At 44.8% G+C, this 16,949-nt stretch overlaps 1 protein-coding gene across 1 annotated transcript; it reads right to left on the bottom strand.

Moving 5' to 3' along the window:
- Positions 1-354: 354 nt before the first annotated feature.
- Positions 355-15,711, bottom strand: UBAP1L (ubiquitin associated protein 1 like). The gene is made up of 5 exons (XM_035132045.2): positions 15,561-15,711; positions 11,624-12,400; positions 7,251-7,460; positions 1,713-1,811; positions 355-966 (listed from the first exon to the last, which is right to left on the bottom strand). Exons 1-5 carry the CDS (start codon positions 15,690-15,692, stop codon positions 832-834), a joined length of 1,353 nt encoding a protein of 450 aa, XP_034987936.2. The 5' UTR covers positions 15,693-15,711; the 3' UTR covers positions 355-831.
- Positions 15,712-16,949: the final 1,238 nt, after the last annotated feature.

Raw genomic sequence — 16,949 nt, 5'->3', positions numbered from 1 at the left:
CCTGTTTATTGAACATTCAGCCTGATTTGCTGACACAAAGCTTACACAGGCTACATCCAGCCTTTATTAAGCATTTGTTCTTACTTGTTTCCAGGGTGGTTTTGTGGCAATGAACATTCATCCTGAATCCATGCTGAATTGCAGGATATTTATGCACCTTCCCATTTATCATTCACCCATCTTGCACTTTTCAATGGACCCCCCCCCCAGCCCCATTTTCCTAACTTTCTTTTCTTTCTTTTTAAGTGGGTTTGTTGTTCCGGGTTAACACATGCGGATCCATTTTCATTGCACAAATCTAACCCCCCCCCCAAGTGCACTGCAAAATGTTGTCAACCTGGAGGTCCCCTTAGGCTACAGAAACATCTTAAGTTGCACTGTGGATCTGTTTGAAGATTATGCAGAATAGGTTTGTGTTAAAATGTTGGTCTTTCATGAGCCCGAGCAGAGCCTGCGATGCAACTAGAAGCAATTCCCTTGCAGCGACTTTTAGACACTCTGCCTCTTGACTAGCATTTGCTACCACAACATGGAGCAGGGTGGTCACTAACTTAAATGCCTTTTGAAAAGAGAGGGTTAGAAGAATTCAGAGGTGGCTATTAAATATATAGAGCCTCACTGTCCAGAGACAGTATACTTCACAGTACCAGCTGCCAGTAAAAAGCAATGGGTGAGCCTGCGTGTGCACTTCCCAGATGCAGGTGGCTTGATCCAATGGGATTTTGGCTGTTCCAGCTGGGTTCTGCCATTCAAAGCTTGCTCTGAATCACATGCCGTGGGGCTGTGGCGTGTTCTGCCCTTTCTCGGTATGGAAAAAGGCCTGCTTGCCGCTCACTGGGTCCTTGTCATGAGCTCCTCAAGCGCCTTGTCTCTGTGGTTCTCGCACAGCAAGAGGACTTCTTTGATGTCCGCTTGCTGGAAGCCCATGTCGTTGAACTGGACCAGGAGGTGAAGGAATTCTGCTGCCTGCAAAGAGAAGCAGAGAGAAAAGTCAGGGGTTGGGGGGGGGGGGAGAGGGACACACAGTGCACATCCCACAACCGCTTCATTTAGGACAAAAGCAGCTGAAGATAAACAGGCCTGGTGAAGGGGCTTCAATGTTCAGATGGATGCTTGAACAAGGCAAGCAACTCCCCCTTGCCCCTGCGATTGAGGGGGCTGGGACCGTGCGACGTCAGCACACCCTGTGGCGTGTGACGTCAGCATGCCATGGGGCATGCTTGCATACCCACTGTGGAATTTTTTTTGGGGGGCTTACCCCTCCAGACACCTCCCCCAGGTGGTGCCCCTGAAACATGGTGTATATGCCTGCTGAGGTCCAGCCCCATACATTTTGGCACCGGAGGGGAACCAAAAAACAGCACACCCCCTGCTGGGGAAGAAGGGATGAGTAGAGATGTACATCAGGAAAAATGTTGAGGGGATAAAGATCTATATTGGGAACAATTTGGGGGGGGGTTCTTCTTGATTTCACTCTTTTACCTTTCTTAAACAGCTTTGAGGGGTTTTGTTGTGTTTGTTTTTGCTATCAAGCGGTGTATAAAAGAAAGAAAATAGATTTTTGCTTCTTTTTAGCTTATAAAGGCCCAAGCAGCTCAATGCCAGGGTTATGAGAGGAAACTGCCAAGCCATTTATACCCCCTACTCAGTCCCTGCACCCAGCAGGAGGCCTTGCGGCTGAAGCACAAAAAATTAAGGCTGGGTGTTCTGACCTTTTCTGAGTTCTGGAACATCTCCATGGCTTCTTCGACCTGAGCCTCCTCGTAACCCTGCTTCAGAAGTTTGTCGCAGGCACTGAGGTAACTGAGGAACTGTTGGGGGAAGGCAAAGGGGAAGTTAGCTAGCTAGCACAGCACTATCCCATTGGAGCATTCCATCCAGGACCAGGGCTATTACTTATTTACTGCATTTATATCCTTCCCAAGTTGCTCAAGGTGGCATACATAGCTCTCCCCCTCCTCATTTAATCCACCCTGTGAGGTAGGTTAGGTCGAGAGGCAGCGACTGGCCCAAGGTCACCTAGTGAGCTGCATGGCCGAGTGGGGGATTTGAACTCTGGCCTCCCAGGTCCTTGTCTGACACTCTAACCACTCTGCCACACTGTCTCTCTGTCTATCTACCCACTCACCCCTCCTTGTAGATAGGGGTGGGTGAACCTGTCAGTTTCGTTTCTCTCTGTTTCTCATTTTCCCAGTCTTAAGTTCCGTTCTCTCCAAGGAAGGAGAGTACCACATCCTATTCTCTCACCTTTTTAAAAAACAAGCCTCTGGCTTCTGCTCTTCTCTCCCACCCACTACAACCCTGGTCACAATCAGTTGTATCCAATGCTAGCACTACTCGAGGTAGACCCACTGAAATTGATAAACAAGACCAACTTAGGCCTATCAATTTCATTGGGTCTGCAATGAGTAGAAATAAGCTGCATGCAACCCTGTGTTTCCCCTGCTCCCTATCTTCTAAAATGAGTTATTAGTCTGATTCAAAAATAGCTCTGGCAAGAAAAACAATGCAGTTGCCCATGTGTTAAGTTCATAACTTTACGATTAACTAAAGATGGAAGACGAAAGTATTATTATTATTAAAAGGTAAAGGGACCCCTGACCATTGGGTCCAGTCGTGACCGACTCTGGGGTTGCGCGCTCATCTCGCATTATTGGCCGAGGGAGCCGGCGTATAGCTTCCAGGTCATGTGGCCAGCATGACAAAGCCGCTTCTGGAAAACCAGAGCAGCACATGGAAACGCCGTTTACCTTCCCGCTATAGTGGTTCCTATTTATCTACTTGCATTTCGGAGCTCACCCCGTCACAGGGATTTGAACTGCCGACCTTCTGATCAGCAAACCCTAGGCTGTGTGGTTTAGCCCACAGCGCCACCTGGGTCCATTATTATTATCATTATCATTATCATTATTATTATTAATATACCGCCTTATACCTGAGGGCAGTGCTTTTTTTCTTTAAAAAATGTTTAGGGGTACTCTCATTTCGTCTGAGACTCAGGAAACAGTGTGACAGGAAATGAGGCCGCCATTGGGGGGTAGCAACGGAACTGACTATTCACCGTGCTAGAGAAGAAACTATTTTTTAAAATACAATTGTTAGTTTCTTCTCCTGTTAGATTCACAAAATGTTTAGGGGTATGCATCCCCCCCCCGAAAAAAAGCACTGCCCAGGGGCCTCAGGGTGGTTCACAGAATAAAATCAAGATATAAAACCACAAAACACACAATAAAAACAAAAACAACAAACGTACAAAGGAAAGAGGAAACCTTTCCAAGGTAGAAGAAACCTGGAGAAATCTACATCATCAACCTTGCAAGAATTCTCTCATCCTATACTGAAATGCATGAAGACTACATTGAATCAGGCCCTCTGATCTTTTCATTTCAAGGATCCCATCAAGATGATCTAGATCCACTGATGGACATTAGGTGATGCCGCTCCTGACCCGTTCAGATCTGGGGCAGCCTCAAATATCCTGCATGCTAGGAGCTTATGCAAGGATGGGGCCAGAGATCTGCCTGGGATGCTCTGAGAAGGGCACTCTGCCACTCAAAAGGGACAATCTATTTTTGGGCTTCCCCCATTGTTCTTGGAGTGCTGACAGGACAATTCCCAGTGGCACCCCTCCTAAATGCCTCACATGCTATTCATTCCCAGTGCACAAACACACACGGGGTGGAATCAGCAATCGCTGGAAAAAAGGCTAATACACAGCACTGGGTTGCAAAAACAAAAACAACAACCCCAGATTCATCTGCAGGGACACAGCATCCTTCTGTAGGCCTGAATGTATGATTGTGTCGCTGCCCACCCTAGAAATAGGGTTGTCAAATTTGCAGATGACACAACCGTGATCGGGCTCATCTCTGATAAGGAGGGTGAAACGGACTATAGAGATGAGGTGGAGCGGCTAACAGAGTGGTGCAGAGTTAACAACTTGCTCATAAATACAAAGAAAACAAAGGAGCTTGTGGTGGACTTTAGGAGACAGAAGAACAAGGTCCAGCCACTTTTGATTGACGGAATTTGTGTGGAGAGGGTAACAACTTTTAGATTTCTAGGCATTGAGTTACAGGAGGATATTTCCTGGAGTGTTAATACAAGGGGGCTTGTGAAGAAGGCACAGCAGAGACTGTATTTTTTGAGAATTTTAAGGAAAAACCATCTTCCACAAAAGCTGCTGCTTGCCTCCTATCACTGTGCCATACAGAGCGTGTTCACGTACGGTTTATGTGTGTGGTACGGAAGCTGTACTTCTCAGGATAGAGCAGGGCTGTGTAGAATTATTAAAACAGCAGAGAGCATTATTGGCTGCTCACTCTCCACCTTAGAACAAATCTACACCACCAGGTGCCATAGAAAAGCACTAGACATATCAAGAGATCCAACGCACCCTGGTCACCATTTCTTTCAGCTCCTGCCATCGGGACGGAGATATAGAACTATGCAGGCAAGAACGAGCCGTCTCAGGAACGAGCCGTCTCTAGAGCGATTTTGGCCTTAAATGGAAAGCCTGGACTGTGAAGTCATCTTATTTTATTTGTTATTTGTATTATATTTACTGTTTTTAATTAGGTTTTGTAATTTTGGATTATGCGGAATGCTTTATCTGAGTGGATGTAGCAACCGAGTAATTTCGTTGTTCCCGCAAGAGGACAATGACAATAAAGATATCTTATCTTATCTGAAGATGGCACAGATGGCTAGAAGACTGAGCGATGGGCATGTAAGGCTGGCATTCAAGATCCGTCCTTAGCCACAGACTCACTGAGAGGGCCTTGGCAACGCCACAGACCTTCACTGTGCAAAGTGGAAAGAACCACCACTTCTTTCTCAGGAGGTTAGGCAAGGACTAATATGGATCGGAGGGCCTTTTGCAAATTAAAATGACTGATGTGTTAAGAGTTCATTGCAGACTTCTGCCCTCAGCCTCCCGCAACCTGGTGCTGATGCAGCCAACTGTCAGGGATGCTGGGAATCGGAGTCCAGGTACATCTGGAGAGCCACAGCTTAGCCAATTCTGGCTGACAGCAAGGGTGGGGGAACTTCAGGCAGGGGGTAATATAGCCCTCTAAGTCTTTCTCAGATCCTCCAAGTGTTCCTAATTTCCAGAGAATTTCCTGGATTTACAGAAGCTGTCCCAGTTTCTGATTTGATCCTGGAATGTCCTGCTTTTCCTTAGGATGTCCCTATTACCAGTTAAGTGTTATTATTGTATTGAATTTTAAGATTTACTAGAATAGAATTGTATTTGGAGATAAGTCAGAGATTTATAGGATTGATAAGTCATTAAGAGTATAATTAGGGATAGATAATTGATAAAAAGATTGTAATTAAAATTTGGAAAGTACTAAGGAAGTAAGATAATGAAGCGTAATTGGGAGGGAATGGAGGAAGTCGATTAAGATTGGTGATATAAGATTGATTTGATATTTCTGTTTATTGTAATGTTGGTGTTTTGTTTTGTTGTGTATATTTTGTGTTTCTTTTTCTGTTTTCTTTGTCGTGTTTTTATAAAATCAATATATATATATATATATATATATATATTAAAAGGATGTCCCTATTACCATTGTTCTAGTTACAGGTAGGTAGCCATGTTGGTCTGCTGTAGTTGAAACAAAATAAAAAAATTCCTTCCAGTAGCACCTTAGAGACCAACTAAGTTTGTCATTGGTATGAGCTTTCGTGTGCATGAACACTTCTTCGGATACATCTGAAGATATATATCTGAAGAGATATATCTGAAAAAGTGTGCATGCACACGAAAGCTCACACCAATGGTCTCTAAGGTGCTACTGGAAGGAATTTTTTTATTTTGTTCCTATTACCATTGGAGAAATGTTGGAGGGTATGGAGTTATGTGAAACCCCCCCCCCCGCAAGCCAAGGAGATAAGTAACTATAAAACTTTTAGAAGACATCTGAAGGCAGCCCTATATAAGGAAGGGTTTTTTTAATGTTTAATATTTTATTATGTTTTTATATATGTTGGAAGCTGCCCAGAGTGGCTGGAAAAACCCAGTCAGATGGGTAAGGTATAAATATTATTATTATTATTATTAAATAGGATGTCCCTATTTTCATCAGAAATACCGTATGTTGGAGAGTATGCTCTCTATCTGGCCCCCTGGACTCTCCCTGAGCCACACCCTTCATTGGCTTTGTTTTACAACCTCCTCGGGTGTTTTTGTCTGGCTGCAATGTGTCCATAAAATGTCTTTTGCTTGCCTGCATGGAGGATGGAGAGGGGTGTGTTTGTGTGTAGAAACTAACCAACTGTACAAATGTAAAGTTCACAGTCTTTGCTCCACCCACTTTTCTTTCTTCCCTGCCCCCCCCTTTATGCTCTCCAACATTCCTGGCCTGAAAATAGGGACATTTTATTCTACATCAGTATCACTGCTTGAGCATTTTTTCCTGGTCAAGTACAAAAAGTTATTAGAAGAAAACACACAAAGCTGCAGCATTTTAAGCCCAGAAATCTTTGAATTTATGTATTGCGTTTAGAGAAACCTGGGGGAAAAGAATACCCCAAATCAATACATACTAGCAATGAAACTAGTCTTTGTATTTGGGGCATGTATAGAGCCAATTGTCAGTTTAGTTTTGCCATCTAGCAAAAACGAATCTGCCTTTTTTGTCTTTCAGCACTGTGGTGGCATTAAATTTTAGGTCTCTACAGAGTTTTATGGCTACTCCGCGGGCCTTTTCTGAGTCAGGTGCCACCCATTGTTGACTGAAGCGGGGTTCGCTCAGGAGTTTGTTTCCTTTGGCTGCGTTATCCATTTCCTGTAGGAAGGCAGTGTGTGGTTTCAGGGTGTTTATGTACAAGGTGATGGATTTTCTTTTGATAGGATTTCCTAGTCCCCTCACATTTAGTGCAATGGCTTTTAAGCTAGCCACTTTGTATGTCTATTTTATAAGATGATTCCCTGCCAACCCGTCTGCGCTGTACTGTTTTTAATATTCGGTTGGAAGCCGCCCAGAGTGGCTGGGGAAACCCAGCCAGATGGGCGGGGTATAAATAATAAATAAATTAATATTATTATTATTATATATCCAACCGAGTGTGTTGTATTTCTGCTGATCTTAGCACTCAAGTGAGTCTGTAGGGAAGAAGGTGGTATTTCAGATATTTGGGGCCTAAGTCATGTCTATGAGCTGTGGCCTCATGATCCGCGCTCACTGCATTCACAAACAACGTGTTCCCTGGTGTTCAAGAGAAGGGAACCAGCTTCCACTGACCTGACCCAAGCTTTGTTTCCCAGTCTTCTGCAGAGCAAGGATTGCCCGGCGGATCGGATAACCCAAAGCTAAAACGGGCTCAATGAGGTCGCGCTCCTCTTGGCTGAGCGCCGAGAGCAGGTCAGCTGTTGAGTCAGGATGAGTTCTGTGGGAACCACAAAGCTGCTGCACTCCAGGAGGGGGTGGAAGGCAGGAATAAGGGCTCAGGGACTGGGTGGGGTGGGGAGAATAAAAATAAACATAGATCATAATGCTGGTTAATTTACAGACATCATTATGAGAAATTCTGTACTCTTCAAGGTTTTAAAAAGGGTCCCGTCCCCCCCGGGAAGATGTGCAGGGTTTGTGGGTGCTCAAAAGCACGGCCTGGAGTCATTAAAATAAATTTAGTCAGACCACAGAAGATGCCCGGAAAATTCCCCTACTTGGAACAACCCCCCTTTGGGTTTTCTGACTTTAGACATCCTGTTTTAATCATCTGAAGTTTATTTCAAAATGTGAGTGACCCTTCCTTGGATGGGAACGGTTATTATGTTTCCAGGGAGATGACAACGGTTGATTTGACAACAATGGAGACTGGAAATGTGTTTACATTCGAAAGCACAAAATTAAACCTGCATCTGAAATGGATGTGCTCAAAGTGCTTTGTCGAGACACTTCTGTCCAGTTTTTTAAAACTGGAGTCAAAACACTGGCAGGGTTGTTTCATGCTGGGACCAGTTCAAAGATTGGTGCTTCTTTCCAACACTTCTCCGGACATGGTAGCCTGAGTGGTGCTGAGGTTGAGCAGCTCTACCACCAAGGCTGAGGAACCATTTTGGGCCTGAGGAAGCAGCCTTTTGAGGGCCCCATATGAAAGGTGGGTGGGGCCATAGGCAAAAGTGGGCGGAGCAATGGATGAGATTCTGACCTCCCTACAGTAGGCTGCGTTCCGGCCACACAAAAGCCAGAGGTTTCTACACCATCTCTCCATCTTCCAACTAAGTAAGTTGGAAAGTGCTTCGCAGTTCAATGCAACAGTTCAGTTCCGTGAAGTTCCTCTACATCCGAGATGACTGATTCAGACAAGTTTAACTCTCAAAGCTATCTCCCGAAGGGATGAGAAAAATCATGCCAATACCAATTAAAATTGGGAACACCAAAAGAAAAAAAGAAAAAGAGAGCTCATCCTACAGACAAGAGTGTAGTTCCCACGGTCCCAAAGTCATGGCAGTTCTACTGATGCAGATGGGAATCCAAATGAAAACCCGGCATAAGAACCTAAGAAAAGCCCTACTGAATCAGACCAAGGACCCCCCCCCCCAGTCCAGTATCCTGTTCTCACAGTGGCTACACAGTTGCCTCTGGGAAACCAGAAAGCATAGAATCATAGAGTTGGAAGAGACCCCAAGGGCCATCCAGTCCAACCCCCTGCCAAGCAGGAAACACCATCAAAGCATTCCTGACAGATGGCTGTCAAGCCTCTGCTTAAAGACCTCCAAAGAAAGAGACTCCACTACACTCCTTGGCAGCAAATTCCACTGCCGAACAGCTCTTACTGTCAGGAAGTTCTTCCTAATGTTTAGGTGGAATCTTTTTTCTTGTAGTTTGAATCCATTGCTTCTCTGGAGCAGCAGAAAACAACCTTTCACCCTCCTCTATATGACATCCTTTTATATATTTGAACATGGCTATCATATCACCCCTTAACCTTCTCTTCTCCAGGCTAAACATACCCAGCTCCCTAAGCCGTTCCTCATAAGGCATCGTTTCCAGGCCTTTGACCATTTTGGTTGCCCTCTTCTGGACACGTTCCAGCTTGTCAGTATCCTTCTTGAACTGTGGTGTCCAGAACTGGACACAGTACTCCAGGTGAGGTCTGACCAGAGCAGAATACAGTGGTACTATTACTTCCCTTGATCTAGATGCTATACTCCTATTGATGCAGCCCAGAATTGCATTGGCTTTTTAAGCTGCTGCATCACAAAGCAGGATCCGAGTGCTGCAGCAATTCTCCCCACTTGTGACTCACAGCAACTGGCATTCAGAGGCCCTATTTGCCATATGTCTGGGTTTCCCTGGACATTTTGCCGATTCAGCAAAAACCCACCCAGGCAGCCCAATTCCCGGATGTGTCTGGGAAAACCAGGTTTATGGCAGCCCTATATTTTACAGCAGCTGGCCACTAAGCAGGGAGCCACTCTCAAGGGTTGGATCCAAGAGCTGCCTGCCACCGCCACTTCCTCCTTCTGAGAAGCATTTTCTGAAAAAGAACCCCTTACGCGTAGGTTGAATTGGGTCAGGCACGCAAAGACAGCAAGGTCAATGGGGAAAGGAGGCGGGTGGCTGCTCACAGCCTGATCTTCTTTCCAAGAGGCTGTCGCTGAAAGACGTCAGCAAGGCTAGAGCCTCCTTGCAGCCTCGGGGCTTATCTCCTTTGATGGATTTAGGGACAAGTAGGTGACACGCTGAGAGAGAAGGCGCTCAGCGACAGAGACTCAACAGGTGTCCTGGGGAAGAAATGCACGTCCTCACATAGGGTGCCAACTGGCCCCTTGTTAGTGACATTAAGAACCAGGCAGCTGCATGATAGACCACCGCCTTCTCTACAGTGCTCAGAATGGCAGAGGGGGCCCTCTTTGTAGTTCCACTGCTCTCAAAAGCAGGAAGACCTGGAAGAGGACATTGTCTATGGCAGGTCCTCACTTGGGGAACAGAAGTGCAACTGGAACCTTCATTATACAGCTTCCAGTGAATGCTGAAGACACTTCTTTTTATCCTGGCTTCTGACACTTGAGATGTATATATTTTTAGGACCACCTTGAGGCCACTTGAGGAAGGTGCCGTCCCCTTGCCTCTCACTGAAGCCTCCCTTATCTGGGGCTTTCAGCGGCACCCACAAATCAGCGGCGATGGTGGGTCCCGGTGATATCTTTCTAGATCTCGTGGAGCTCTTGCAAGATCTCGTGGAGTGCAGAAGATCTGGCAAGGTCTCACCAGAAGACGCTGTCACTGCTGCTGCTTCTCCACCAGCAGTGGTGGTGAAGGGTGGGGTGGCACTTCATTTATGATACAATAGTCCAGTCCATGCTTGCTTTGTGCAGAGCGACAAATGTAAACTTTACTTTTTGCACAATAGGTTGGCTTCTACACACCCTCTTGAGGTTCCCTACTCCTGCTCTAAACTTGTTCAAATATGGAATCTGCCTCTAAACATGCATTTCAGGACCTAACCTTCAGTCAGGCTGCAACTCAGCAGTGAGCCCTGACCCAAGGAAGCCATATCTGGGAGCTGGTTCATTTATGCATCTCTATCACTTAATGACTGCAAACCTGAGTGACAACTGGGTGTCAAGTAAACCACAACAGATAACAATTCCAGAGAGGCTCTCCTTAGGTTCTTGCACCACCTCAGAAGCAAAGCTTTCAAATGGGGTTACTCTGCTGCCAGGAAAATCAATATTCGTGCATTTTAGGCTTCACTCTGGCCAATTTGCAAATATTTTCTTTTTGTGTGTGCATAATTTAATTGCATCTCCTCGTTGTCACAGAAAAGGGGAGCTGCCGGTGTCCTGTACAAGAGCCTCCCACTTTGCCATCACTTACTTGTGCCCAGAATTTGCCACTTGCAGCAAGACCTTTTTAGCCAGCTGATTTTCAACACATTTCCATTTTCCGTTTTTTTAAACTCAAAAAGTCTAAAATCCTGGAATTTGGGATTGGGGTGAAATATGATTTGATTGATATTTAAATATGAATGTATCGAATTCATACTTCCTGTCAAAATCTGAGAACCAAAATACAGTCATCTATGAAAATTTGCATTTATCTGAATTTTGCAAAGTAGTTATCCAATCATCAGTGTTTACAAAAATGCATATTTTGTGGGAAGGGGGATAAAATGAACATGCTAGTGAAAAGGACAGAAATATTACCAAAAGGTGCTTGCAAAAAAATGTGTATATCAGTCAAAACTGCAAACATGTGTTTGTTAAGAGAAATTCACACTAAAATTATGAAGAATTTTCAGGATGATTATTCTTTAAAATTAGGATATTACTGCAGAGCTGTGGATAACTGAATTTAGGACTGGAAAAGTGAGAAATTGACAGAACTGAAATTGTCTGATTCTTCTATCCGTACATGCAATTTTAGATTGTGAAATGGAAAGGGAGAGGGAAAATAAGCAGAGAAAAGTGATTTCTGACTGCAGTTGTGGACTTGTGCTTTTGGTTAGGAGGGACAAGTGCTGCAACAGTCAGTGGCCTTGGGTTGCAGCATGGCTGAGAAACTAAGAGAACCAAACTGACAGATCCTTCCATCCTTACCTGCAATTTTAAGACTGTAAAATGGAGAGGAGAGAAAGAGAGAGAGAGAAAAGAACGATATCTTACTGCAACTGTGGGCTTGTGCTTTTGGATAGGAGGGACAAGTCCCGCTATAGTCAGTGGCCTTGGGCTACAGCAAGGAGTCATCGGTGGTGTTGGGGCAAGAGTTCCCAACAGAGACACATCAGAGTTAGGTCCATATCTCAGGTTCCGGCTGCTCCGGGAGCGCTGATGGAGGGAGAAAGCTCCGGATGCCAAGGTGGGTTCCGCTGCCATCTGGTTCCTTGGGAGCATAAAAGCTGTGAGCTTCTTCCTGGCTCCTTCAAACTCATGCTTCACATTGTTAAATAAAAACATAGATTGCCTCTGCTTTTGGCTGATGCTCTCTGAAGGGGTGGCCAACAGCACCGGGGAGGTCTTTGGTCTACATTGGGGAAGACTCAGGAAACGAGGCAAAGTGCCAGAAACACGCTTGGAGTCAGAGAAGGGTTTTTCTTCACTGTCGCTTTCGACAGAGGAAGACAAGGGAGACTCCTCACCTTCGGAGCACCCTTGCTCTTCCAAGCACCCATCCTTGCTCACCTTCTTAGCCAGCCTGCTCTTGTTCACAGTGCAGCTGAACTTCTCCGCCGCAGCACACAGGTTGGCACACCGTTGGATGGGTACCGCAGAAGTCAGCTTGCGGCCTGCTGCCTCTGGGAAGTTTTCTTTCGAGTCCAGCAGCAGCAGCCAGCAAGGCGGAGCCGTTGGGACCACGTCAGTGGCCACTTTGTACCAGGGGGTGTCTTGCCGAGAAGCGGAGTCTACCCAATACAGCACCTTCTTCTCCAGCGAGAAATCGTGCTGTGGAAACAGAAGGAGAGTCAGCATCTTCTTGGCCTTGGGCTGTAGCTGGAGTAACCAAATGAGCGAAAGTTGTGAGGAGAGCTAAATCACAATCCAGATGAGGTCACTTGAACCCAACAGGACCACCCACTCCCAAGATCTGACTTTGCTAAGAACTTTAAAAAGAACTCTGCTGGGTCAAATCAAAGCCCTTCTAGTCCAGGGATGCAGAACTTGTGGCCCAGCAAATGTTCCTGGACTCCACTTCACACCACCCCAGTCATCATGGCCCAATAGTCAAGGATGATGGGAGCTGTGGTCCAGCAATATTTGAAAGGCCACAGGCTCCCCATCCCTGACCCAGTCCAACATTTTATTTTCAGCAATGGCTAGCCAGAGGTTTAAGAGCCTTACAGGGAGGCCATGGAGGAACTATAGTCAAATGAAATCGTGAGCAGGGTCTACATAACAGGCAAGGGAAGGAGAATAAATAAAAGATTGTAATCTAAGTTATAATACAATAGAAAATAAATGTAGATAAAGGAATACAACAGGAACATCACAAACGTAAGGGTGCGAAGTCAAAGTGTAAGAAATTATTAAACTGAAAGTGAATTGAATAATGTCAAATTTTGTGTAAAAAACTAATAAAAATTCATAAATATTAAAAAAGGAAGGCACAAGGAAGCAACATCTGTGCTTTTTTCTAGCACCTTCTAAGGAAAACATTTTTGTTTGGGCAACTATCCAGATATGTAGAATGTTGACATGTATTTTAATCTGTTTTTTAAGTTCATCCTTTATTTAATTTCCCCCCAATGTTTTAGATAATTATTTTAGCTGTTTCTTACTGATTAGTTCATTGTTTTATTCTTTTTGTAAACTGCTTTGAGGTGTTTTTTGTTTTGTTTTTCACAGTCAAGTGGTACATAAATTTTGTGAAATAAATAAAACAAGAATGCGTGCAGTCTTAGGACGAAAGTTGCTTCTCAACACATTTGTGTGTTTCAAAATACGACTTGTGTTGAGTGAAAGCAGATGTGTGTCGAGGTGGTTTCTTAGAACTGTTTCATCCTCTCCTCAAAACCCTGAATATAATAGCAGAAGATCCACTAAGTTGACTCTCAAAAACACAGGTCTTTCAGAGCACAATGATGCTCCCTACTGGCAGGAATAAACTGGACACAGGGCTTGATTGGCGGCAGAGGAAGATTGCTTTAGCTTTTCAAACCCAAGTTTCCAGGCGACTAAAAGGTCACCTCCACACAATGTTTTAAACCCCCTGGCAATATTTGTAACCTAGGAGATATTGTAAACATTGCACTCTGGGTCTATGCTACAAAGACTGTTATGAAAATACACTTCAAAAAAGCCCGTGGAAAGTTAATTTGTCACGGATTTGATTTGCATATATTGCAAGGGAGCAGGAGAGATGTGCTTCACGGACACTCATTAGGCAATTTCTTTTTTTCCAGCTAGCTAATGTACTTCAAGGAGTAATTCAGATGCAACACTGAACCGTGACTTGGGTGTTCTAAGAACGAACCTTTAATGGCATTGCCAGGGCCGGATTTAGGTCTGATGAGGCCCTAAGCTACTGAAGGTGCAATGGGGCCCTTTATATGTAACAGCTGTCCTTTGTCAACAACAAATTGCCACTGTTTTTTGTGTTAAATATATGCTATATGGTAATTTACAGTGGTCCCTCGACTTACGAATGACTCAATATCCGTAGGTTTCGACTTACGAACGGGACAAATGGCCGCACGCTCACGAATTTTTCTACATCCGAATGGAAACTGTTGGCGGCTTTAAATGCGGTTTCCTCGACTTACGAATTTTTACATGCGGTTTCCTCGAATTACAAATTTTTCCGAATATTTTTTTCCCTATGGGAAGCCGCGCTTCGGCTTACGAGCTTTTCGACCTACGAATGTGCATTCGGAACGGATTAAGTTTGTAATTTGAGGGACCACTGTATGGACCCAATAGGGATCAAAAGCCATTCGCCCAGGTTGCCATGCAACCAGTCCATGCAGAATGTAGGCACCCTATATATAGAAATGAGCAAACCAGTGATATTTTAGGGAGCTGGCTAGCAGGCGGGGCCCATGACTTACATCATAGGAGCCTACACAACACAAAACACTGTTGCTGTATGTAGGTTTTATTTTATTTGTTTTTTATCTATATTTTGGAAATTCAGTTTTTCCCCTTTATTTTGGGGGCAGGCGGGCAAGAGAGGGGGGCCCTAAACTACAGCTTGTTTAGCTTATACGTAAATCCGGCACTGGGCTTTGCTGTTCCTCCACTGCTGGAGGTGGGGTGCCCTGCATACCAGCTGCTGGAAATCACAAGCGGAGAGGCATTGATCGCTGTGAGAACAGAGTGCTGGACTTGATGGGCCCCCCTGGGCCTGATCCAGCAGCCAACCTCTTCTTAATAATGTTAAAGGGAGCCCCTGGACAGTCCTTCCTCCACCTCCTCCCCCTGCCTTGATTTGAGGCAGCTCATCATTTGTGGCTTTGTCCAAACTATGGCTTGTGTTTGCCCTGCAAATGACAAATTGGAAACCGTGAGTCCTAATCCTCGTTGGATTAGGGCAGGTGTGAGCCCCGTGTTCGTTTGGGCAAAAAGGTGAATCACACTTTGCTTCAGAGCAGCAAAAAGTGAGGAAACAGTACGGTAATAAGAGAAGGAGGAATGTGCTGCTCAGAAGGTCCTTGAATGCTTATTATTGTAGTGTGATTCTGGCATTATAAGAGCCTAGAAAGCTGCCTTTGACCAGCTCGGACTATCAATCCACTGAGCTCCGTATTATGAACATTTTCTGGCAGCAACTCTCCAGGAGTCCTCAAACAGGAGTCCCTCCCAGACATACCTGGAAATGCTGCGGATTGAACTGGACGTCCCTGAACTATGGTGTCAGGTTAAAGGCTTTCAACATCAGCAAAATGTTCCTCCAAGGGGTAGGAATGTACATATAAAAAGCCTGTGGAGCCTTGGTGTTATTCTAATTAATAAATTTCTAGACCTTCAGAATACTAAACTAGAAAATGGAAATGGCTAATGAATCAGTCAAATGAGAGAATCAACTTTTTTCCAAAAAACAAACAAACAAACAAACAAACAAACAAAAATCCCCTTTAATATCCACATCTAGAAGAGATCTATTTACCATTGCACACATCAGGACCTCCGTGCAATCGGGTATCTCGAACTCAGGTGCTGACACAAAGTTTGCCTCTTCCGTGGAGTCGTCTGCAACGCTTATGGTCACTCTGAAAGGTACATCTTGCAGGCAATTCATGGCTCCCCTTGTTACATTACACTCTAGTAAAAAATAAGAAGAAATTGATTGGACTTAGTTACTCCTTCTGCCTCAGTGCCTGGGGCTGATCACAGAGGTAGGGAACCTACACCTCACAGGCCTAAGCCCAACATGTGTCCATTTGGCTAGTGAGACTATTGCCTCCAAGCCACACATATAGGAAGGATGTCAGGTCAGGTGTGAGGCAGGCAAAGACATGGCTCCAAAGGAAGAATTGGAAGCTTAAAAAGTAAGCCTCTCAATGGTTCCTTTGCAAGTGAGGCTTGCAGACACTGATTGGCACTGAGCCCCAAACGGGATCAGCTGCACTGGGGAGCCCTGCATCAGGAATGTCCTCCTGCAGCCAATGAGAAACAGTGCTCTGCAAGGTCGGTTATGCAAGCACCAACAGTCAGTTGATCACAGGTGCTTACAAAGCCCTGTGCTTTTGATTTCAAACCATGGGGGTAAAGGAAAATAGGTCTTTGTGACGTTAAGGGATTGGCGGGTGTCTGAGCTGTCACACTTCAGATTGCAGGTGTGTTTACATGACGGAAGGTTCCTCCACAGCAAATAAAATGAAATGAGATCCCTGCGATCAGAAAACTAGGATGTTGAGGGGGGGAGTGCAAGATGATGATGGTGATAATAATAATAATAATAATAATAATAATAATAATAATAATAATAATAAGAGAGCCAGGCTCAGGGCGGCTGACATCAATAAAATTACAATAACACGTAAAAGAAAGAAAAACAATTGATTAAAATGCAGATTAAAGTACAATTTAGATTTAAAAATTGTTTTAAAATGCAGCCTCATTTTAAAATGGCCCAAATCAAAACCTAAAGGCCAGGCAGAACAGCTCTGTCTTGCCGGCCCTGCGGAAAGATGTCAAATCCCGCAGGGCCCTGGTCTCCTGTGAGAGAGCGTTCCACCAAGTCGGGGCCAATATTGAAAAGGCCCTGGCCCTAGTTGAGGCCAATCTAGCCACCTTATGGCTCGGGATCATAGCTGCCAAGTTTTCGCTTTTCTCGCGAGGAAGCCTATTCAGCATAAGGGAAAATCCCTGTAAAAAAGGGATAACTTGGCAGCTATGCTCGGGATCTCCAAAATGTTGTTATTTGTGGACCTTAAGGTCCTCCGCGGGGACTACCCTTTTACCTAACAGGCTACTTTTCTACATGGAAGGAACACATTTCGGTATAGAGCATTTCATTATGAGTGTTCACCTGCAGTTTGAAGCAGCATAGCCC

The sequence above is a fragment of the Zootoca vivipara genome, chromosome 14 (assembly GCF_963506605.1).
Source record: "Zootoca vivipara chromosome 14, rZooViv1.1, whole genome shotgun sequence".
Classification (NCBI taxonomy): domain Eukaryota; kingdom Metazoa; phylum Chordata; class Lepidosauria; order Squamata; family Lacertidae; genus Zootoca; species Zootoca vivipara.
Note: the sequence above shows the minus strand (reverse complement) of the source record. Positions and strands in the feature narration are given on the sequence as shown.